Source organism: Argiope bruennichi, chromosome 3, assembly GCF_947563725.1.
Source record: "Argiope bruennichi chromosome 3, qqArgBrue1.1, whole genome shotgun sequence".
Classification (NCBI taxonomy): Eukaryota; Metazoa; Arthropoda; class Arachnida; order Araneae; family Araneidae; genus Argiope; species Argiope bruennichi.
Genome location: NC_079153.1, coordinates 12,101,491 through 12,128,058, shown reverse-complemented (window position 1 = coordinate 12,128,058; position 26,568 = coordinate 12,101,491). Strand labels below are relative to the sequence as shown.

The 26,568-nt window shown below is 25.4% G+C and overlaps 1 protein-coding gene across 1 annotated transcript; it reads right to left on the bottom strand.

Annotated features, from left to right (window-relative positions):
• Positions 1–543: 543 nt before the first annotated feature.
• Positions 544–24,676, bottom strand: LOC129964003 (transmembrane protein 33-like). The gene is made up of 8 exons (XM_056078652.1): positions 24,524–24,676; positions 24,173–24,244; positions 15,018–15,112; positions 13,917–14,101; positions 9,896–9,963; positions 8,446–8,573; positions 7,877–7,960; positions 544–1,191 (listed from the first exon to the last, which is right to left on the bottom strand). The coding sequence occupies exons 2-8, from the start codon at positions 24,227–24,229 to the stop codon at positions 1,053–1,055; spliced, it is 756 nt and encodes a 251-aa protein (XP_055934627.1). The 5' UTR covers positions 24,230–24,244; positions 24,524–24,676; the 3' UTR covers positions 544–1,052.
• Positions 24,677–26,568: the final 1,892 nt, after the last annotated feature.

Below are 26,568 nucleotides of genomic sequence, written 5' to 3'. Positions count from 1 at the left end.
AAATCATGAAAATGCTTCACAAACACAACTAAAATATGTTCCAAGAGCACTATTATAAATACTCTGCAATACAAAAATACTTTCTTTAAAGAAGATTGAATAAAAGAATTTTATCTATTTTTATATGTGAATTCATATTAACTTATATATATAATATTCAATGCAATGTATGCTTTTTAAATATCTATAAATTAATCGTTAAATGTTAAACATAATTCATTTTTTTAAGTCTCCACCCTTGATTTAAACGAATTTCAAGAATAACAGTCAGTTCCTTTATATTGATTGAAATCTAACACAGCAACCACTCCAAACTAGCTATACAAATGAATTTAAAATTTCAGATTTATTAATGTATTAAAAATTTATTTAAAAGAAATTAAATGCCAGAATTTATAATGGTTTCTTTTCAAAAGTATGCTACTAATATTTTCTTGGTAAGTAAAATTCAATTTAAAAAGGCATGGCAATGTAAATTGAAATATATTTCTGTTAAGACAAAAATAAAGAAAAAAAGTAAGCAAAAAAAAAAATTCTATACAAATTCTTTATAATTCTTTTTATTTAGCATACAAACAGCACATCCAATATTTCCCGATAATTCTAATTGTTTTAGACAGAATCATTTTACAGTGTTGCAAAATGAAACTTAAAGCAATCCATCTTATAATCCAAAGATGTAATCAACCTAATATACAGTTACAAAATTACAAAAATTAAAAAGGAAGGAGAAATGACAATAAATAACTGACATAATTTTTTATAACATACTTAAAAAGTACCATCAATCTTGTTTAAATAAAACTCATGGAACATTGTAAATTAAATTTAAATGCATATGAATTATGCACAGTGCATAGGTGAATACGTGTTTCAATAATGAAACCATCATACCTAATTTGATGACATGACAAAACTTTTAAATATTGTGCTAATATCAACTAAACAAAACAAGTGATCCAGATGTTTATCAAAGCACATAAATAGATATAAAATTTGACACAAACCATATTAAAAATACAGTCACCAAAGTCGAAGTTTTTACAAAATTGTTACTGCTGTGCTGGTATGGGTGGTGCCAAATAGGATGTATAGTTGATAATTTTGTAGCACATGTTTCTCATTGACACATTTCGTCCAGGGGTGTTAGCAAAGGCTTCAAGAACGATTCTCATTTCACGAAACACATTTCTAAAAATGAAAATTTCATCAATTAATCTCAATATTTTATATATACTTGAATAAGTAATGTATATCACCTCATTTTAAAAGAATAATAGAATTAGTTTATAAAAGTGACAATTATATTTCGGAATATACATAAGAATAATTAATATATTAATCAAATATAGCCTGCCTTATTCTTTCAATAGGACTTCAATTATTTGTTATATATTAAAAAATGTTTCATATATAATAAAATATTTCTATGCAATTAAAAATACAAAGTATTTATCACATGTAAAAATTTGAAAGTATTTTCAACAGTAAAGTATAATAAACTACTAAAGATATGCAATTCTTTAATAATTAATCTTCATCAAGCTTATGCCTTTTTTTATCTCGTAAGATAATTTGTTTTGTTCCATTAGAGCAGTGCTGTAAGATGTTTCATTTAAAAAAATCGCAGAAAAATGTGTTAAATATCCACTTTTAGATTTTTTTTAAACAAAAAAAAAACTTTCTTTTGAAAAAAGCTAAATGCTTTTTTAAAAATTATAGGAATACAATATTTTTAATTCATCCAAAAACTAACTCTCATCTAATCATTTAAACTGAAAACAGTATTAAAAAGAAAACCAGTAACCAGAGAATATTATAATATGTCTACGCTTAAAAAAGAAAATGTGTGTACCTGCATGCTGGCAATGTCCAGACAAATATATTACACTTACAGTCATGAAATTTGGCATACATGTAGTCGTAATGAAGACTAAGTACTTTAAAGCCTGATTTTTAAAGTTGAATAATGAGATTATTTTATGTTTTGCGCTGTTTTGGATAATTTTCCACATGTAAATGCCCACAGTATGGTTTCTAATAATCTTAGGAAAAAAATATTTGCAGTGACGAATGAAAACCATTATTCTAAAGAATTTATTTTGGACCTCTGATATAATTTAGTGAAATTGAAAAAAAAAAAATTTAAAAATTAATCATTTTTTCCAAAAAAAAATTTTTTTTTAACCAACTAAAATTTCAACATCAAACATTATTTCCATTAATTTTTTCAAAAAAAAAAAAAAAAAAAAAAAAAAAAAAAAATCAGAGGATTTGAATATCTCTACTGACTTTAAAACAAGAATGTTCAAAATATTTTTTTTATTTATTTATATACTATTTTCCTAATAAGTTTTTTTTTTTGCTGAACCAGTCAGTGAAAAATTGAAACATAGGAAAGTATGGGCCAAAAATATTTGAAAAAAAAAAATAGTTTAATTAGTACAGTTTCAATTATAAATTGAATTCAAAGAAAGCTTTAACATATTGTTTGTGAAATTAAGCTCTAATTAAAGGTCTATGCAAAGAAATTTGCTCGATTGTAACCTTATTACAACTTTATATTATACAGTCAAAAACAACCGATTCTGAAAATAGCAAAATATATTTTATACCCCACATATTTCTCAAGACGAAGACAATAAAACAATACTAATGTATCTAGGAAATCATAACCATTGATGTGAAACAATGAATTTCTGAATCACTACAACGACTGTTTGAAACTCAGTCGATCTTTATCCATCCACAAAATATAAAATGAAGTATAATTTTTTTCATTTATCTGGAAAATGATGTGGTGCAGATGACCACTAATGATGCATCTAAAGATTGTGGACTTTCATATGAAATAAAAAATTTTTTAATCAATCGAGTGGTTGGGGTGGTGAATTCTATCTTGAATTTATCAAAAAACATTTTCTTTTTTACTTTGTTTTAATAGCCTTATTTTCTGGTTTCGATTTCCCTAACATTCATCACAACACAGCCCATGTAAATACTGCTAGTATTTTTAAATATCTAAAGGCAACTAGAAACATTAAGAAATTAAACAATTTATTTCAAAAATACAATTTCATTACATAGAATCAACATAAATTAATTATGGTGCAAAAAATTTTAACTATGTTATTTTTTAAATATGATTATAATTAACTAAAATAATGTAATAAGAAGAAGTATTCTGAGTTGCTACAAAAAGTATATTCCTAACTATAGAGAAAAACACACTCTTCCCCTCTTACTCTTACATTCTTCTCCTCTACCTATCTTATCTCCCTTATTTATTTTGCTTTAATACTAGGCAAAGAAAATACTTCCATTTTTGAATATGTTGTACTAAAGTGTTTTTATTTTTTCCTCTTTATGGAACTGATCATATAAAATTCAGGCTTTGAACCAACAAACAAACAAAAAAAAAGCCGACTTAATAATTATGCCAAATAAACACTAAGAAATAAGTATGATTAACTGAACAATAAAATGAATTAGGCAAAATGTGCTTGAGATATTAAAAATATTGTAGAATTACGATATAAAAGGAAATTAATCTTTAGAATAAGATTTGATATCAAAAGTGCTGGAATCTACAAAAATATATCATGCTTGATAATTGTTTTTACATAACTCGAGAAAATGGAACTATTTAAAGAGGAGAGGGGATTGTTGTTTGATTACATAGTCTTTTAATATTTTGTTGATGAACTTTGAATAGTTTAACTCAACTATACAAGGAAAACAAAATCTATTTAATTCTGTTAAAATATAAAAGATTCAAAATTTTAACTGACTATAAGAACTTTTATTTAATAAAAATAAACAGCAAATTTAATTTTCTTAAATAAAAATAGTAAGTATTGCAGTCAAAAAATTCAATCTATATATTTTGACAAACCAGCACATTTAACTGATTCTACAGACTGTTAATTATTTTTTTAATTATGAATGTCTGCTTGAGAATATGATAATTTAGAAATGTTACAAGCCTGATGAATGAAATTTGGTACACATTCTAATTTATAAAAGTACACATTTGCATCAAACAAACTGAAATTCATCAATAGAAAGTCCACCTTTGTCTCTCAGCTAAAAAGTATAGCAGCATTTATCACTAGTACTATAAGACTTTCTCCTTACAAGACCAAATCTATTAATAGAATGTCTATCTGTTCATTTGTGAATCTGAAAACTCATCGGTGAACATTAAATGTATAGATTGTACATTAAAATTACTGACTTTCAAGGTGTATGGGAAGAAAATAACTCCCATATTATATTTGATATTTAGCCTAGACATCAAAACCATAAATTTTAAATCAAATTAAATTGATAACAAGATATCTAAAATATTCTCGTACCTACAACATGAATTTAAATACAAAGTATGTCTCGCACTATGTAAATATGCAAATAGTTTAAAATATTACCCTCCTGCTGCTTTGTACAAAAAAGTTCAAAAAATAATAACTACTCCTAGATTTTGAACTGATGAGATGTTACAGATGACAATTTAAAATGTCACTGAGTTCAGCTTCTTTTACAAATTTTTACATTGAAGAGTTTATCTATTTAATCAAATTGACAAAAATTGTTATACTTTACCAATTTTTAGAGAATTTAGTTATATATATTTCTTTTCTTAACTGAATAATTCCATGTCTAATTTTTCAGGAACCACTGAATTTCCAAAACTGTACTTAAAGATTCTTGATATTCATTTGACATCAAAAATGACTTAAAAATATTTTTTTATTTTTACATTATTATTTTCTTTCTGCTCAAGAAATTCCAAGAAACAAATTATATAGCAAAGCCCCAAAATATTTTCAGATAAACTCAAAGGAAAAAAAAAATAATACAATTTGAATCATGTCATGAAATCTACGAATAAGCACTTTGATTCAAAGAGTTATGACTTGAAAGAGTCATGGAATAAGTTGTGGAAGACAAACACCAAAAGTAAAAAGAGTTTGAAAATAAAAAGGACAAAACAGAAGTGCTAGAGATATAAAAAATAATGTAAAATTATTACACAAAAGAAAATTTCAAGAATGATAAAATTTGTTTCAAAAAAACATTGGCATACCAATTCTGTGATAATGTGTCATGTCTAATTGAAAATAAGGGTTAACTAAAAAATTAATACCACATTATACATGAAAAAAATGTTTGCATCTAATTGTTATGGCTTATTTAGGGGGAAAATCTCATTAATTCATTCAACTATCTACTGGTCAATCGCAAATAATTTCGTATAGCTTCTAGGGCAAATTATCTCTTGCATAATTTGCTAACAGAGAACACACACATACGTGTGTGTGTCCCTTTCCACTATCAATATATATTACAAAACATTACATCAGTATGCACTAAAGGGAAATTATCTATTTTGTTTTGCACTTTGAAATATTTTGAAGAAATAACATACTATATAATTCAACAAAAAAAAATCAGTGTAAAAATGTTTTAATTCATTTATATTCAGCATTAATACTATTACTAAGCAACATTTTAAAAAGAATCACTGTGACCAGAAAATAAGAACAATTATCAATAATGAAAAATCAAAGGATCACTGGCATAGCCTATAATAACAAAGCATAAGCCAGTAACAATACTTCAACTTAAAGAAAATCATCATTGAGAATAAAAGCAACTCTCAAAAAGAACACCTGAATAGTAGCAAAGCAAATGCAACATAATTTACAAAAGAGAACTTTCCTATACTTATGGTGTATAGCAAGAAACTGCGGTAATATAAAGTACTTTAGCCAAAAATATTAAACACTTGTACATGCATATATACATAAACCTACCTATTTTCTAAGTATAGGATGTTTTATGCTTAATAATAACACAAAATTGTATTTAAAAAATTTAAATCATACATATTTAATTTTATATTGAAATTAATATTTTTGAAAACTTTGATACTGATCTAGAAGCACAGCACAAAAAAAAAATAATAATCAGAGGAGGCAACAAATTTATTTTTATTACATTTAAATCAAAGCTTAGTTATAAAAAAAATTAGAAGACATAAATCTTCACATTTCAGAGAACCTTGAATTTGAAACAAAAATTCCATTCAATTTATAGTAATGTATCAAACTTTAAATTCATCGACATCATGATCAGGGATTTTTGTGATAAGTTAGTAAATGAGTAGTATTTGCCTTTTTAACATGTGACATTTTTAAAAAATTATTTTGAGGAAAAAGTAGACAAGACAATGCATCTTAACATTCAATAAATAAAAACTTGAAAACAGCTCATTGAATACAATTTTTCAAGTTCAAAGGAAGCTTTTTTTAATCATGGTAAAGTCATGTATTTAATTATTGATTGCTTTGAATTTCATTACAATAAAAACAAATGGTATAAATTATGTCTAATCTCATTTTTTTAAAAATTGTTAAAGTTTTAAAAAATGCATTCATTTAAATAAAACTGATATCAGTGAGAGCAGATTTTTTTAAGAAAAAAAAACTTTAAGGGCATATAAAAAAATTTTATGGATAATATACTTTGATGTTATGATGAAAATGTCCCTGTTCATCTTTAAATTAAACTGCTAATCAAACTTTTTCAAATCTATTCTTAGTCAATCTCTAATATTCAAGAAGCATCTTCATGCGAATTTCATGTTCCTAACTAAATTTAAGCTATATATGCACTTTGCCAATCATTATGTAGTCTTTCTTTCATATAAGGGAGAAACTATATATGTAGATAATGGTTTGTTCTGGAAAACTAAAAAAATTGTATAAATTACAAAAAAAGAAAGCAAAAACCATTAAAAATAGAATCTGAGCCCTAGAAAGACTAAAAGTATGCAAAAACTTTAAATTTCAAATCTAGCAAGGGGTTTTTTTTTCTCTCTCTCCTTTTTTTTAAAACAAAAACTAAATTTAAAAAAAATCGATTCAATAGATAATGTTCAAGAGAGAACATTTAAAAGTATACCACAAAAGAAATCATGACAATTAAAAATTTTTGGTTTCAAGTTAAAATTTCATCACACTGCATTTTATATAAACAAATAGTATAATTATGCATCATGATAAAATATAATTCAATAAAATATGGTAGTTCCCTTCAGTGTATTGTTCAAGCAATCACTTCCAAATGATATAAGAAATGATGAGTGAATTATATACAAAAGAGGCTACACTATAATAAGTATAAAAACATTTGTCATTAAAACCTTTCATGTGTATTTTTAGCACAACTTTCAACTTTGATATATTTTATCTCTTTTGTACACCAAATATATCCTGGTTTATTCTTATTTTCTGTCGAGAATAACTAATCAATGTGCTCTTCTTTAAAAACCCATAAATGAAAAAGCGTGCATTTACCATGCATAACAAATTCTTTACAATCTAAAGCAATAAAATGTAAGCGAGTTTTAAAAATATATGTGTATCAAAAAATTTGGGACACCTCTTATTTCATACTGCCCCTACAAAATAATAATTCTAGCATTTCAATATACAGCTGTGTCCATTATTGAAGAAAAAGGTAAGATCATTAAACATTGTTTTAACACATATAGACACTTCTGGATCACTTCATCTCATTCTTCCATTTCATCAGTATTCTTTCTTGTAAATCAAATAAACAAAGTTTTTATATCCACTCAATTTATCATATTAAATTTCTAGAGATATAAAACTTTTTTTAAACATTTTTCTAGAAAAATAAGCATTTTTAAAAAAACTTTCCCCTTCTCAAAACAAAGAAATTTTTAAAGTTCTTAAGAATTGTTATCAAACTTAAGCAACTTAACTTAATCAACAAAATCCAACAAACACCCATTTTTTTAAAGCTGTATACAGTTATAGTAACAAACAATTTTTCCACAAAAGCCTACCTAGTATATGGATTCCTTCGGGATGCATAACGGAATGTCAAGAAACGATAATACGCAAAAGGTGCCAGCAAACTCCCTTTACCACTACAAGAATATAAAAAGAAAAGAACTGAAGTTAAGAGTCCTAAAAAATGCACAGAAGTAAAAGAAAAAAACTTCAAATATATGGAAAATATATAACAATTGCTTTTAAATAAATTTCACCATTAACTTCGAGTAAGCTTTAAATGCATCGAGTTGTCTGGAAGAAAAAAAATTCAACTTTTTTTTCTTTCTAAAATTATGATGCTTTAATTTTCTTTAAATCTCATAATCAGAGAACAATTCATTTTTTTCACGACTATAAATGTTTACTTTTAAGGTTGCTTTATTAGAACAAGATCTGGTTCAATATCTCCACAATGTTTTAAGTATCAGTTTTTAAATATTTCACATGAAAGAAAAACATTTAAAATAGCTTTTTGTATACAAGGTGTATGAATATACTATGTACATGGTACTGCTAAACTACAAGCTATTAATATTCGTGATTATTACAAGAAATACAAAAAAGTCCATAATTTTATTACCTTAGAAGCCATATAATAGTGATAGGCATTAAGCACACTTCAGTAAATGCCACTAATTTGAGAATGTTTTGCTGGTGATTTTCTGCAGTTGCAGCTAATGATCTAGCAAGATTTAACTGTCCCAATTTCTAGAATAAAAATGTATGATTTTCAATTTTTATTTATCACATATATTTCCAATTTCATCAGAACTAATTTCAATAATTATTAACTTTTATGAGTGTATTTAAAATAAATAGATCAAAATATATAAAGATTTATTATTAATTGCATAATAACTAGCATATACAGTACAAAAGATTATTAACATTTCATAAAGAAGTTGTATTAAAATCATTAAGTCTAACTTAGTTTCACATTTTAATGAGATAATTTATTAAATTTTATTTATATAGATATTTCTTTCAGAAGAAAAAAAAATGTATATTATATGTTCACAATTAGAAAAACTTGTATCATGAAGCAATACATCTTTAATACAATCTATTATCCTTGATTTTCTAACAGCAGATTGCCAATAATATTCTACATATAATTCCTATATTCTATAATAATATTCTGCCAATAATATACTAGTTTATCATTCTTTCATTCAAAATGGCTGAAAATTCATGATAAAATAAATCTATTAACAATCCTAATTTTGATATTCAGTTTTAGCATAATATTTATAAGACAATGCAGTAGAGCAATAAAAATCAACCAATCAAAATCCAGAGTTTCTTAAACTGTGTGTACATCACCTTTGAGTAAAAAAAAAAAGAAAAAAAAAAGTGGAGTTATAAAATTTCAGTCTTTTAAACAAAAAGAAAAAAAAAGCCAAAATTTATACACTAAAAAAATAAAGAAAAATGTTAAGAAAAATTTATTGATACATTTGCTAATTTTCTACATTTTTTTAAAACTGTTATCAGCTTATATTTCAATTCCCTTCTCCAACAACAAGCAAAATATACAACAGAAGGATTTAAAACTTTTTCATTTTTCAAAGGAATGCAAGTGCGAAGGAAAGGGATCCACAAAGCTAAACCTAAAGTAATTTAAGATTCATAACGATTCCCTGCTCCCCCCCCCCAAAAAAAAGGAGAGAGCTACTGCATTTAAAAAATCAGATATTTACATGAAAAAATTCAATGCTAATTTAATTTTGCATAAAGATATTGTGATAAAATATGATTGGCAACAGCTTTCTTTAAAATCAATGATTAATAAAACTAATATATAAAAACTGTAAATAAGTTAACTCAATTAGATCTATAATACAAAGGAAAACATTGCAAGCTAGTCATTTTTGCATTCAATTTATTGAACAATAGATATCTATTTTCTGAAAGAATCTAGAAAGAAAAAATACAATATGCAAGATAATTTTCATGCAATAAAAATCATTTTATGCAAATATTCTACTGTACAAGAAATTTATTTTTAAAGAATCAATATGTATACTTACATTTAAGATGACTACACTATAATGTACTGAATGTAGAACAGCAAACAGAAAAACTGGCAGTAATGATACTGATAATGTCAAGAAAAGTAAATTTTTTTCAAAAATTCATATGGGGAAAAAAATTATGGTCTCTCTTAAATTATGGGTTCTCTTAAATTTAAAAAAAAAATCAAATTCTTAGTTTGAGAAGTATTAAACTCGTATAATGCTACTGTTTTACATGATAAACTATATAATATCCATATTCTAAACTCATAGATGTTAATGAAAACCATTTTCAGCAAAGTCTTAATAAGATTATAACAAAGTTCACCTCCAAAACAAATACATAAAAAAATGTAGGTGTCATTTCTTTCAGCAAGTGTACAAAAGAAAGTAAAGAAAAATGAGAAATTAGTAATAAATCAAACAATCCCAATATGACATTTTATAAAAAGTATATTCAATTCATTATCCTGAAAACAAACCAAGTCTCAAATTTAAAAACTAAGAATGCACTTAGCATATTAAATATAATTTAAGCTAGATCTCCCAGTATAAGAAAAAAGGGGCATGGATAAAAAATAAATAAAACACAGGAATATTTAAACTTTTATAATTTTTCTTCAACTACTTAACACTTTAAAGGGCCATTTTTTTCTAGTCATATTATGTTAAAATATTTTTAGGCTTGAAATTAGAATAAGAAAAGGGATTCATTTAGCTTATTAGATAAATTTAATTCAATTAATTAATAATTAAGTACCAAATCAAGACTCATCATTTTGTGTAAAATAAAGAACTAAAGCATCTAAGTTTGTCTTTCTAAAAAAAATTGTCAGAACTTATGCAAACCTACATAAATTCATACAAAGATTGATAAATTTGATGGGAAGCATACTTCCCAAGGCCCTAGAAAGGGTTAATCTATTCATATAAATAATGTCAATACTTATACTAAATGAGCAATTACTATGGTATTTAAGAAAAATTTATAAAAATATTTAAGAAAAAAAGAATTAAAAAAAACTCAGACATATTTGAAAGGGGAAAAAATGGGTTTAATGAATTAAATAATTAAATTACATAAGCTATGCATAACACTTGATAAATCTATTATATTCTATATAACTAAAAGTAAAAATACTTTTTCCCCCATAGAAATTCAAACTACTCAGAAAATTCTTTTTCGTTTTTAAATTATCTTCTCAAATGCTATGGTATTATAGAAAGATTTTACAAATGAATTAATAAATTCCATATCACCTATATATTATACAGGAAAATATAATAAAAATTACTGACTGAGCTGAAACTTCATTTTGTTAAATGAATTTTTTTTATGTTCTTTTATGGTTATATTTAACTTCTAAAAACCTTTAATAGAAGACTTTGAATGTAGCCTTCAGACATTTGTTTACTTATTTCACTTCATAATTTTTTAATATAATCAAAATTCATATGAATATAGAAATAATTTTTTAAAAAAAAGCCTTTTTTTAAATACAGAAATTTCAAATACAAAAAAATACTGTCACAAACCATTTACAGCATTAAAAAATACAGTTTTCACATATAAATAATACAGTCAAACTTCAATTAATGAGCATCCCACACAACAAGCAAAACAAAATAGAAAAATGTGACTTGCATAACAAGCAATGTTTCGTAGGACAATTGTGCTACGCAAGCAATGTTTGTTACTTCACATGCCTTTTTGATTTGTATCAGACTGTATTGAGCACTTGTTTGAAGAGAGATCTTATATTTACAGAGAAGTTTTGGCCAGAAAGTGTTGAATATGACTTCAAGGATTTTTGGACAAGTGCCTGTGGAGCTTTAATCAACAATTTTTTTTTTTTTTTTTTTCCTCTGGCCAAGATTAGGAGGTTAGAGGTAGGTAGCAATGAGCTCTCAGAAGAACATACCTAGAATTATCAAAGATGGGGTTGCATTTAGTGTCATAAACTGCCAAGAAGATTTTGTCAAAAGACAAAAATGTATTAGCCATAACAGAACAATAACATTCCAGTGAAATAAGAAACATGCTGAAAGCATAGGAAGTTATTACAATGTATATTGAGAAGCATCCTCAAAAAGAATAACTATGCATGCTATAAATTCATTTAATGATAATTCTGTCTCATTTTTGTCAAAATTTGCAGTCAAAGACAACCATCTTTAGACAATCTTCTAATAAAAGCATTATGTAATCATCTAGTAAATGCATTAAAAATAATAAATTACATTATAAAATTACATAATTTTTTTTCAGAATAGAACACATTGCCCTAATTTACAAGGATTACATAAAGACAAAAATTCTTTCCCTTAGTAAGTGTTTTGCATTACAAGTAATTTGGAAATGAATTGAGCTCGTTCAGCGAGGATCTACTGAGCAATTATTTACCATTCAACAGTTCTATATTGAGTAGCCCAATTAACTTGCCAGACCATTAAGTCGTTATTTCAAAATGCTACAATATTTACTTGAAAAAAAGGTGGGGACTGTTTCATTTGTATTTTAAAAACTTAATTTATGATGGTAGATAACAAAAGTTTATTTAATCCCTTTTGTAAGTAAGAACAGACATTTTTAGCTCTCAAGCAATACTCTAGAAGATCTAGTATAAAATAAACTATTATAACAAAAAATGTGACATAATATTTGTAAAATATTTAATTTTATGTATTCATTTTCAAGTTGCTCATATTTAAAATATTCTGAATAAAATATTTCATTTATAAAGTCATTTGAATTTTTAATATTCTCTCAATTTCTAAATCACATTCTCAGAGTATATTAACTTTTATATAATATCTTCAATGCTAATTTTTTGAACATGGAGTATCCAAATAAAGAATCAAGATTGAAAGACATTACATAAATGTTTGCTTAAAATCTTAGAGCTATCAAAAATGCATAGACAGCTTTTCACCACTAAAAAACATATTGCTTTGAAAATAAAATTAACATTGTTGAACAACTATTTTATTCAACAAAACAATTACCTTAAAATTAACAAAACTACTTTAATTCTATAACATCATTAAATCATATGCATTTTTTACTAACTTTATAAATCAATAAATTCATGCCCAGTTTTCATTTATTCAATATAATACATTAACCGCAAGAAAAAATTAAAAGTTTGTAAATACATTTACATTTAATTTTTGTTATATTAAAATGTGCAACATTTAACAAAATAATCCAGCAAAAAAAAATTGCAATAATTTTAAAAAACAGCCAGTTATTTCACACAGCCCTGTGAAAATTCATAACAAGTCTGAAAGAACAATAAATTAAAAAGCAAAAATTAGGGTATATTTGATTATTAACCGAACATGCTTCTACAATTGTCATTATCATTCATTTTCATATTTATAATTTTGATCCTGTAGAAATGAAGAAAAATTTTAAGCATTTGAAGTTAATAATATTCATCTTTTTCAATTCCTACTATTAGCTCACACTCTTTATATATATATCTTGTTCGAATTTTCAATCATTAATAAAATACTTTTTATTCATCTACTCAAGTTCAAATACATTTTTTTAAACTTGTAGTGGATGACACTTGATGTTAATACAGTTTTTTTCAAATATTAATTAATTAAATATGTCCAGTAATTCTATGTGGTCGCCAAATCCGTCGCCATGTCGCCGAATGGTCATCAAGTTTGTTGCTAAGCTCTATTTTGCTACTTAATATTGTAATTCTGTCATATGTATATACTTATTTATATTAATATCAATTATTTGACAAAATAAAATTTTAAAAAATTTGTTGACCTAAGAAGGAATTGTATAAGGATTTATTTATGTATAAGGATTTATTTATTTTTAAAATGAATAAAAGCAATACCATTTTTTTCTTATTGCTTTGTTATGTAAAACTTTTGCTTAGTAAATAATATACATTATGCATTTTATGAATATTAAAAACTTAGATCCTTTAAACACAACAAATAAAATTCACAAAGATGTTTTCAAAATTACTTTAAGCTGTACTAATTTTAAAAATAGTAAAAAGGATACAAGTAATAGGGGATGAAATTATAAAGAGTATGGAATATAATAAGTAGTGGCATGAGTCCTCCATCAAAAGCATGGCTCCAAATTCACGAGTAAATTGTATTCGTGGCATCCTTTGATGTAAACGAAGGGCACTCGTAGCTGCACTACTCATAAGAGCTCGTTGATAACTTGTATATGGATTTATACTAAAAAATAAATTTTATATTAGAAATTATAGAAAGTCCTAAAAAAATTTAAAAAACATGCATTTAAAAACTTGGCCCAAATCAGACCTTTCAAATAAGTAAATATGAAAAACATCAGTAAACATTCAAGTTTTCTTCTGGTTGTTTTGAATTAAGATAACATCCAAAATCTAAGCATTTAAAGTATAAATCACATTAGGTGAAAAATTTCCTTACAGTAAAGTAAAGACATCAATTCTGCTTCATAGCAAGTTTTTGTTATTATTTCAATAATCTATATCTGGTCTCAACAAGTCAGAAAAATATTAAAACACAAGGCTCTTTATCAAATGCAACAATTTGAAATTTAAAATTTACTAAATTTAGACTTCAGAAATTATAATAAATATTAATGGTTTATAAAGGCTTTAATAGCGAAATACAAGTTATATTGCTAAATTATGTATTTTTAAGTTTTAAAGATTTTCTTAATACAATTTATAATATTGGTATCTTTCCCATCCCCTTCCTCCAATTTATAATGTCCTTTCAACTAACTAAATCCATATTTTTTTCATAGCATCCAGCAGATTTTTTTTTTATGGCAAAATAAGGGATTTTTGTTAGTTTAGATCAAATATATAAACTGCATTTTAGATTATATAAAATTTAATGAATAGACACTAATAAATATAATAATAAATTAAATAGATGATTTTGTAAATACAAATTTCTTTAAATTATACGATTACACAACTTTTTCAATTAGTTCATTTCATTTCATCTATTAATTATTTTATAACAAAGCTGCATCAGTTTATAATTTTTACTGTAAGTAAAAAAATACATAAAAAATTGTGACGCTTAATGATTTTATATTGATTTGCTATAAGTTTAAATAAATAGTTAATCTTAAAAAGAATAAAAGTCAACTCACCCAAACAATGGTATCATCGAAAAAATAGTGAACATTATTGTGCCCAATCTAGTTAACCATAATAAGGAATCAATTTTACTTTCAAGCATGTGGTTCTGAAAAGAATCATAAAAGATTTCAATAATTTACATCTTTATTAAAATTAAAATCACATTTTTATAACTACTCATAATATTAACAATTAAAAAAGTTATATTCTTCTTCAAAACTCCAAATGCGTTAAATTACGTATACCAATCTCTATTAATAATAAAAGATAATGTCTGTTGGTGCTCTATGGGCCAGTCCGTAAGTCCTAAAGCTGTAAAATTTTGTACAAATATAATCTGGCAAGGAAGAATGAGCAGCTTGGAACATTTTTTTTTAATTCTGATTATGTACCAATTAAAAAAGATTTTTTTTTTTTTTGTTATAACTTCTAAAAACAATATTGCACAAACCTGATTTATACATCATTTTTAAAATTATAAATGATATCAATATTTACAATTTAAAAAAAAATTGTTACATAACTTTCAACAATACTTTTCATTGTTGCAAAAAAATTCAAAACCTTTAAATTGTTTTATATATTTAATTGTGTTGTTTTTCTTCCACTACTGGAAACTAAAGGAGAAATATTCTCAATATTATCTGTATAGCTTACAGAGGAATTACATTTCTGCAAAAGACAATATAATTAGAAGATGGCAATTAAGTTTTCATTACAATTAGGATGTTATAGAACTCCATTAAGAAAGTTACAAAACAAACTAATCTGGTTAAAAGCTACTAAAATAATAAGACTAATGTCTACAACAATTTGGTGTTTAAAAATATTTTATTGAAGTATTCACAAGCATCAAATGATACACTGCAGATTTAATGGAAACTAATATCTTTGACAAATCAACTGGTTGCTAAAAAGTATAATAATAAAAGAACTCAAAAATCTAAATAAAATCAATTTACTCTCATGTTTACAAATTTAAAAAAAAAATTGAAAATACTGGGGGAGGGGATCTAAAATATTTCCAATAAAATAGAACTATACACATCTTCTGGAACAATAAGCTTCCATTTTCAGTTAAAATAAACTACTAAGATGAATAAAAAATATCTTGTAAGAGATAGCACAATTGGTAGATTTAATAAAATGAACTATAGTGATATAAAGCAGTTAAAAAAAAATGTTTAAGTCTGAGATTGACACGTACATAGTAGAAAGTTAGTTATTAGAAGATGGATGCAGAAGGCAATATACCAGGAATTGAGAAATGCAAAGAAAATATCTTATTTTATTCATGATAACAATTCCAAGAAAATGGAAGCATAAGACACTTTAGCTTGTTCCCAAATTATAAAGCAGCAAATTTATTAATATTTGGCAGTAACTAACAAAAGAATAAAACAAAGTAATAAATCAGACCCATCTCCATAGTTATTAGCATCCACAGATACAACAGTATTAAGGCAAACTGTGTATAGATAGTTGAGAAAGTAAAATCTATACATGTCAGAAGTATTCTACTCATGATAGCTGATTACCTAATATACAGAAAACTACTACTTATACAGAGAAATATCAACTGGGTATCAGAACAGTGGGCTTGTTTACTATTTCCTGAGAAATCCAAATTTTCCTTGCAATCTAACTAAATAATATGCTTATGGAGAGAAACACAGAGACTTGTTATAACAATTGTCACTTAATAGCATCCTGAAGGTGGCATTAAACTATTGGTTTGAATAGTACTATCTTGATTGATCTACACATCCAACATAGAACTATTACTAGCAGATTTATCAAGATATCTTTCAGCAATATGCTTTTCTTGTTCTAAAGTGCAGTAATTACAGTTTTGCTTTTAACGAATAACAATACCTATTTTGTCAGAGGAAGAGGGCATCGATTTGAAATATATATATTTTTTTATCTGACCCTAGTTGAACAAATATGAAACAAGCCAAGACAAAGGATTGCAACACATCATCCATCCTCCAGGTGTATTCCAAAACTTTGGAACCATGATGGATAACGTATCTTAAAAGAAGTTGAATAACTTGTGCACAGTATGCCTAAGTATTTTAATGACTGCCTAGCAGCACAAAGCAAGCAAAGAGTTTTCTAACCTTTACAAAAACTAAGTAGTGCTTCTAGACAGAATGTATATTTTCTCTTTGTTCCAATTAACATCTCTTTTTTAAAAAAAATATCGGGTACTATGATATAGGTATTTTATTTTTTATTATGTACTTTTGATGTATTAAATTGGCTTAATGTTTATAATAAATTTTTATGTTTCTTTTCAATAATTAATAACTTGTATAAATAATAATTTCTAATTATTAATTCATACAAATTAACATTCATAATTTACGAGCATAAGAGTATTATTGTTCATATTTGAGCAATTTTATAAATAATGTATTTCAGTTTCAGTAAAGTTAGGAATAATTCCATTTCTATAATATACATTTGTCAAAACATTAAATCCTAAATGAGATATAATAAAGTAAAACATAATATATTCAATATGTTAAACTACATATTTTTTCATACTTCTTTTCACTCAAAAAAAGAATCTTCTGATTTCTACTTATGCAGGAATTAAAATAAAAGCAGTTTATCTTTGTATCTAACATATGCAATCTAGAATATTTTTTTTCAATGTGATATGAAAAAACAATTAAATGAGCACCATATACTTAGCTAAATTCTTAAAGAATACCAAACATTAATAAAATAAAGATGTCTAAAATATGAATAACTTTTAACCATTAAAAGGCAGAATGAAGAAAAAAATATATAATTTAAAAAAGCTGTAAAAAATAATAAATTAATAATTATTTTATTTGTTTAAATGTCTCTTAGTATTACAGGACTACAATTTTAGTTGAATCTTAATTTAAAAAATTAAGAATTTCCTTAGTTCATAAAAAAAAATTACTACATATATAAGTAAAACATAAAATTACTAATAATATTACTATGAAGTAAAAAAATTTTAACATTAGTTTAACTACATGTGAAGCATACAGCATAAATGAAAGAAAATTTTTGATATTAAATGCCCTTAATTATAAAATAATCTTATGTTCTCATAAGTTTGTAATCATAACAGAGGTAAATAAAAAATATATATCCATGATATTTAATTTAACAGAAATATGTATTTAATTTATATGCAATCAATTAAGTTACTGAAATCTAGTTTAATTGTAAAAATTATAATTAAAAAAAAGAGTAAGGTATGCAAATATTAACTACTTTCATTTACTACGTACAGAGATGCTGTGTTATAAAAAAACAAATGTACAGAAACTTAAGAAAATCCAAAATATGATATAGAAAGCAGAAGGAGATTTGACATAACAAATGCAGATGAATGTAAAATAGAATATACATATATTCTCAATCTGCAAATTAATAGCCTTATTTGAAATATGTTGATTTCTATATTTTATCGAACCAATTTTATTTTCTTTCACTTAATTTTTTTAGTAATATTTTATTGTTTAATAATCCTACTACTGCAAAAATACTATACATAGTTTTTTCATAATAAGGATCTCAAACTTTAAATACTGGATAGATGGATTTTGCGACTGTAATGAATAATGGTAATAAAACAAGAATTTTAATATGAATTATCAAAAAATGTATAACAATATTTAATAAAAAAAATTATCATTGTGTTCCTCCAACACTTTGTGCACTGGAAAAAATTTATGAATTTTCTTGCATGTTTTTCTGAAAGAAAACTCAAAAAGATTTTCTGAAGTTCAACTTTTTAATAAATTATAAATCAAATATTATCGAAAACTTCTACAATATAGCAGAAGTATTTAACATAAATTTTCAAAAAAAATTACCATTATTTTAAAAATTTTAACTACTGCTAAAACTATTCAACTATTCTTAAAGATAACAAATAACACTTTTAGATTAAATATAATTTAAAGAAACCCAGCTTTTACTACAATAATTTTACTTGATAAACTGCATAATGTCTGCAATTATTTGCAAACTGCATTTACTAGATAAAATGATTAAAATTTCTAAATTTGATTTTTCACTTAAACACTATATCTCCAAAGCATATCAGATTAACACGATCAAAAAATATTACAGTGCCTCGAATAATTAAGTGGAAGGCTATTGCACACACTGGACCACTCGATTATGAACTGCCATCTTGTAATAGCAAGTTAATTATTTCAAACAATACTTGTTGCTTAGCATTCAAGTTTTGTTTATGAATACAGTAGCAAAATTGTTTTTATTATATAAAAAAAATTATGAAGAACTATTTTTTATTTGCCAATTCCAAAAATAACTTAAGGATTTCTATTATATCCTAGTTTACCCAGTATAATTTGACAAAATAACATATATGGGTCATTTTCAAAATTCGGTGCCATTTGTTGTCCATGTGAAGCGCATTTTTTTTACAAGATGTTATAAAGTTTAAATGATTTTTCTTTTTACCATGCTTTTTAGCAGGCAATTTCCAGTGGAGAAACAATGAAATTAAAATAATTCATCTGATTTTTTATTTTTTTTTTCTAATAAAGAAGTTGAGAGGAAACAAAAATTCAGCTGTCCAAATCATAAAACTCAAAATGTTTTTTGCTGCATTACTTTCCAAAAATTAAAATTTTTATTCTGACATATTTTTTTATTGTGAAATATACTTTTAATTATGTTATAAAGAAGGTTTTAATAACCTTTTAAGAAGAATAGATGATTTTTGCCAATTAAATACAGCTGTCCAGACATTAAGTCATGTCTGTTACCATACAATATTTTCAACATTTTAAGCAACAAGATTGAAATTTTGAAATGACAACACTTGTATACCAGTGAAACATGTTCTAATAAAGAAATGCAAGCAGCCATCTTGAATGTTTGATGTTTGATTGAAGAAGCTGAAGCCTTTTTGTGTTAAGTATTTTTATTGCATGTCATGTCTGTTACCTTAATATTTTGTATAAAATATATTTATTTATTAATTTATTCAATTGATTTAGATTTTTAGGTTTTTAATTTTAATTAAAATTTATTTTCATGTTTTTATGGAATTATTTAGTTTCCTTAATTTTTTTACTTTGAAATGTCATGTCTGTTACTCTATATAGTAACAGACATGACAATCTTGGTAACAGACTTGACATGTTTCAAGATTTGAAATATGGTTCAATTTTTGGGTTTGTTTTGTTTAAATTTTAGTTGATATTTTAGGAAGAATTTTTTAAGGGCGAGGGGGGGGGGGAATAAATGTAAGTTCTTACTTTTTAAAAGCGCATGTTTGTTTTTCATTTTTTCTCTTATCTTCTTTGTTTTTTATTATCACATTGTATTTACTGAATTGATTAATGTTTGCAATGTTATCAAATCATTTGCTTTATTAAACTTTATTTCTGAAAATTACGTGTGCAAACATGCTACAGAAGTGCAGGCATTTCATTTCGGAGGATCGAGAAAGCAGGCAACTCTGCATACTGGCGTTTTATATCTAAGAAACCAGTATAAACCCATTTCGTTCTGCACAATTTCCGAATGTTACGACCATGGTCCTGCAGCAATTTGGGCTCACCTTCAACCAATATTCAACGAGCTTAAGAGAATTTCCCCCGAAGTTGAAATTATCCACTTTTTTTCTGATGGCCCTACCACGCAATATCGGCAGACGAAAAATTTCTTCCTTTTGAATGAGCATATAGCAAATAATGGTTATAAGTATGGATCATGGTCTTTTTTTGAGGCTGGTCACGGCAAGGGTGCTGCTGATGGAATAGGGGTAACCATTAAGAGAGCTGCTGACAAAATAGTTGCACAAGGGACAGATATACCCGATGTAAAAACTCTGTTTAATGTTTTAATAAATAAAACAAACATTCAGCTTCATTATATCTGTGAAACAGATGTAGAAATGTTTAAAAAAATAATTCCATCTGATATTCCGGTTTTAAAAGGAATGATGAGCGTACATCAAATTTTTTCTTTTGGGAATGACTCAATGTTTTTTAGGGATTTAAGCTTTTTCTGCTGACAGAAAAATGTCTGACTGTTTTACAGTTAATGTATTTGCATTAAAAGAAAGTGAACAAGAAAGCACAGCCATGACAATAAATAACGCAGAAAATAATTGTAAATCTTTTTCTTCTCCTTTATCCAACAATTTTCAACAAGATATTCAAGAAGGAAGCTTCGTACTTGTAAAATTGGAGGGTAAACGATCGATAAAATATTTCGTTTCAGAAATAATCGACATCTAGGACAACAATTTTACAGTTAAGTATTTAAAAAAAGTCAGGAATCATGCAAAGTTCTTTTGAGAGGATGATAAAGAATATAATATTGAAGCAGAGGATATTGTAATGAAACTTCCAAATCTAACTGGATGCTCTTTTCGCCAATTACAATATTTGATGTTTGATGTGGATCTCTCCAAATATGATGTTGAATAAATAGCATTGTAACTCAAGAAAATACTAAAAAATAAAATGTGTACACATGTTCCAATTCTGTATCTGTGAATTTCAAATAATATATACATATTTTTTTTTATAGTAAAAAGTTATGTACTAAAAGAGAAACACATTTTAGCTTAATTCTATCTTTCAAGCTTTACATCAAAATTTGGCTCCTGAATTTATGTCGTCTGTTACTCAGTGTCACGTCTGTTACTTTGTGTCATGTCTGTTACCATTTCAAAATTTTCCTTAAAAAGTTTAAATTAACATAATATTGCTACAATTAGAGTTACATATTAATTGACTCTGCCTAGTATATATAAGAATGATAGACATTTTGCATTAATTGTTTTTTATAGTATTTTATATTAAAAAAATCCTTGTAAGAATTCTATATTAGTAACAGACATGACAAACAAAAGTATAAAAATACCATAAGAAATATTTTTTTATTCGAAAGTCTTTATTATATGGGTAAAATGACTCTATACTTATATTAAATATAGCTTTACATTATTGTACACTGAACTTAAATACTAAAATTACAAGAAAAATGTCCGGTAACAGACATGACAATTTTCATCATATCTGACCAAAAAAACATCAATTAAAAATATATAAAAGAAAAAAATGTATCAAAAATATTCAAGTAATATACAGAAATAATGTCTGTTTAGTAATATTAAAAAAAATTTACTAATTAAAAAATTTTTTATTTTTGTCTTTTCAATTTCCAAAAGGCACTGAATTTTGAAAATGACCCATATACTGTTTATAGATTCAAACATTGCTTGCAGAGACTATCACATGTTAGAAATGCAAACTGGCAACTCTGAATCTTAAACATATCTTATATAATAGATAACTGATCCAAGATATATAATGTTAATTATCACGATGACAAATTACTTGCCACATATCAAAACAGGGAGGAAATCATGAAAATATAGTTTCTAAAGCTATAAAATAAACATGTATATGTCTGTGAATGAGAAACAAACAAAAAAAATTTAGAGAATCGCACAAAAGTATTTAAATTTACAATACTATTTCAACATTTGATGGCTTTTTGGAAGCCAGAAATTCAAATATGGTGTTCGGTACAGTTTTAAAATATTATTTTATGGAGAAGAATACTGTTCAGAACAGAACATAAACAAGGTAGCATAAAGATTAAACATGTTGATAAAAAAATAGAATACAGAGATTAGCTTGCAAGTAACCAAAAATAAAATCTGACCTTAAAAGAAGGTATTCAATTAGAGAAGGGAAGAATCGTGGAAAAAAATAGATGAACTAAACTTATGAAAAATTAATCATCCAATAGAAAACCAAGAAAGAGAAGAGCAACAGTTTTCAGATCTACCAATGTTATAACTTTCTTTAAAAAGATAAAGATGCACAATTGAGATTAGATCCTTTTGCTCCTCCTCGCATATGAAACCAGGATAAAATGAGAATAACAATATCATGATCTAAGATGCAAAACCATCTTGTACTACAGATAATTTATCATGTAAATATTTTTTTTTTTTCATAACCTTCCATATTTTAATGTTAGAGAGATCAAGAGAATTTTAAACAGATGTTATTTATATAGAATACAACATCAATATAATTAAAATAAAAATGTAAATTGTTGGTTTTTAATTATAAAATTTATAAAAATGATTTGATGATGTAACAATGTCTCCTATGCAATAATAATGCTATTTAAGACTAAATACATTTTCTTAAATAAGATTATACTAGAATTTTAAGTTTGACACTTACAAGTCAAAATTTTAGTTAATATTAAGTAGATAATAAATTACATGTAGAAATAACAGTAAATGTATAAACATTTGCGCCATTAAAAGTAAATTTTTCCTTTTAATTTGATTTTAATAGATATTTTAATGTTTTTCAGGAAAAATTAGATATTTCATCTTTATCCCACTACTTAAATGGTAAAAAGACCAACGAAACAGATGATTTTCCCCCTATAAATTTAATGCAATTTTTAATACAAACGTTTTTCCTCCACAATATATTTTTTTAATATCTTAAATGATAAAATTTCACACATTCCATAAATGCTCCTTTATGTCACTTTTTATGAAATTACTCGATTGTCAATCATTCAAGTTAACTCCTCCTACCGTTTTCTTCGTAATACGATTGGATATTATTGTGCACGAGCATAAATAATGATTTAAACCACGCCTCTAAAAGACATCGCTACCGTAAACATTGCGCAAATCTGCAATTTAAAATCTTTTATTAAATACATTTTTTTCATGCCCAAGAGAAATTAACTGAAATGATCGAAATATATATTTAATAGAAAACCTAACTTTTAAAAACAAACACATCAATCGAAGAATTAAAATTACTGCAATATCTGCTCACATGCTTACGTTAATCTTGCATCGATTTCCATTTAATAAAAATAGACCAGATATGACATTTTCAAATTTAAAGAGTTGTACTGTAAAGCAAGCATCATTATAAAAAAGAATTATTCATTATAAAAATGCTTATTCTGAAATATTTAATATGCAAGCTTCATATGAATTTCACTATAAAAAGACACATACACATACAAAGAATAAAACTGCAAAACAAAATAAAGCAATGCATTAAAAAAATTCCAATGAAATATATAAATTTCTGATATTTATAGCATTAGCACTACAATTTCAATTTTAACTTACAATTGCTGCTTGAAAGCCTTGCCGGGGAGGATTTTGACTTGATTCGCCTTCGCTCATTTCTGATTTTAATACCTGGAAGAGAAAATTTAATTTAATCATTGTCACTTATGCATTATAAAAGAGCATAGAAACTTCTAGAATCTGTAACCAAAATTTGTTTATTGGGATATTATCTAAAGACATACGCATTTATTCTTAATTAAAGTATGTGCATTTATTTTCATTCGACTTCAAAATTAAGTTACAAATGTATGATGACTAATGCATTTGAATCAAAATCACATAAAATAGGATACAGAGTTTCTTAAGTTACTCCACATTAGAGAAAGGAGACACAAACGAAATACTAACTATATTCTGATGCGAGATTCTAAAATATTAATTCCTATTAAAAATGCGTAATCATAAACTCCAAGTCTTTTCGAAATACTTTTCAATGCAGCATCACGAATGAACGCATGATGCAAATCCAACGTCCAGAGAGCAAAGCAATAATTTGTCTTCAAAACGTCGATTAAGAAACTATGAGGAGTTGAGTTGTTATTTTGGACATACTCTAAAATGGAAGTGGCCTATTCATAACACAAAAAGAATATGTATATTTTCAATTTTCTTTACTATAAAATAAAATACAGCGTTATACAAAATTATTCAGATTTTGTTTCATTTTAAAACTATATTTATCTTAACTTATTACTCAAATATGGTCATTCATTTAAAAAAATCTGTCAGCAATGAAAATGAAACTTAATTCTTTTCAAGCTGCGAGTTGCAAACATTGATTGCAGACAAACGAAACGTCGGGTAGAGTTAACCGGAGGACGTATTGGAGGATCAAGCTAGGTTCCAATTAGTGCCTGTAGACGGCGCCAGCAGTCTACAGCCATCTATAGGCGCTAACAAGAACTATCCCAATTGCAGGATTAGCTATAATAGGGGTTATAAGATTTGGCAAATAAGCACATTTGTGGCGAATAATGCCAATCTTTTTCATTTCCTATTACGCGATTTTGTTTTTTATTTTATTCCGCCAAAACTTGGAATCGTCAAACTGATTCGTTTCTTTTACTCTTTCTGAAACTTTACTCGTTTCTTTTACACTCTTTCAGAAATTCATCTGATAATTTTTTTATTTTAAATTGATTTTGATGTAAATAAATTCTTTATTATTATTAAAATGTATTTATTTATTAAGAATATTTTAAGTCATTTGTTAAAAATTATTATTTATTAAATAACTTATTGAAAATATAAATGTATTCATTTATTATTTTTTTTTCATTTATTTTATTATTGTATAATTATTTTTCATTTGAAAGAAAACGTCTCCAACAGTCGATAATAATAGAAATATTTTCATGCGAAATTTGAATAAATAAATGCCTTTATGTTATTGCGATTCGAAATAACATTTGGCTGCAAGAACTCTCCATATAATATATATATAAATTTTTTACTAAATGCAAATTTTTTTTTCTAATAAAGGAGAACGTGCGCGTGTGTATACAGAGAAGAATAAATATGTAGGAAAGGAGGGCAGGAAAATGTAATGTTTGGTAGAGCAATTTTTTAATTTTTATTATTTAAAAACAGCGAAAAAGTTTGAAGTTTTTCTGCAATAACTTTCGAAAATGTTTCCAAATTAAAAAAAAAGATTTTAATTCATCTTTAAAATAAAAGTATATATAGACATATATCTTTTTAATTATAAAATCTTAAAATATTCTTTATTTTAACAAATTTTTAAATTTTGATTTTCAGCAATATTGTAAAGGAAAGACAAATCATTTTCATTTTTCAATCAAAGCTGAACGATTTTTCTTTGTTAAAAAATATGAGATAAAATTATTCACACTTTTAATATAATAAAATTTATAGGCTGGCATGCTATCAATAAATTGCATCTTTCGAGGCAGGTTGTTGGACTTAGAGCTTTCAAATTTGGCTGGCAATTAACTATTTCTTAGATAGCAATATTAAGAAATCTTGTTTCAAAAATTAAATTAAAATTTTAATAAAAAATTAACAAAATTCCAGCATTTTCTTTATAACTTCGAAATATATCACTGACCATAAACATTTTAAATTAAAAAAAAAAAAATTCAGTTATCTTTTTTTTTTAATTCCATTCAATATTTTTCTTTTTTGATCTTAGTATTTTTCAAAATACTTTTAAACATATTTTTCATTGGTTTAGCAAACTATACTTCTATATGAGCACATTGCAATGATATTCAATACAATTTTATGCGCATATTATAGTCATTTTAATTTTTTAAAGATAATATAAAACTAAACAATTAAAATCTACAATCTTGGCTTTCTATATTATTTTGGATGAAGATTCAAATCTACTTTATTATCTTCATTTCTATTATTTATTTTATTTCATTTAT

Coding starts and splice junctions, on each gene's coding strand:
- LOC129964003 (XM_056078652.1), bottom strand. CDS start 24,229: ATGAGCGAAGGCGAATCAAGTCAAAATCCTCCCCGGCAAGGCTTTCAA. Junction 14,102..15,017: donor TCGATGATACCATTGTTTGG/GTGAGTTGACTT, acceptor TTTATTTTTTAG/TATAAATCCATATACAAGTT. Junction 9,964..13,916: donor AATTTCATCCCCTATTACTT/GTATCCTTTTTA, acceptor TGACATTATCAG/TATCATTACTGCCAGTTTTT.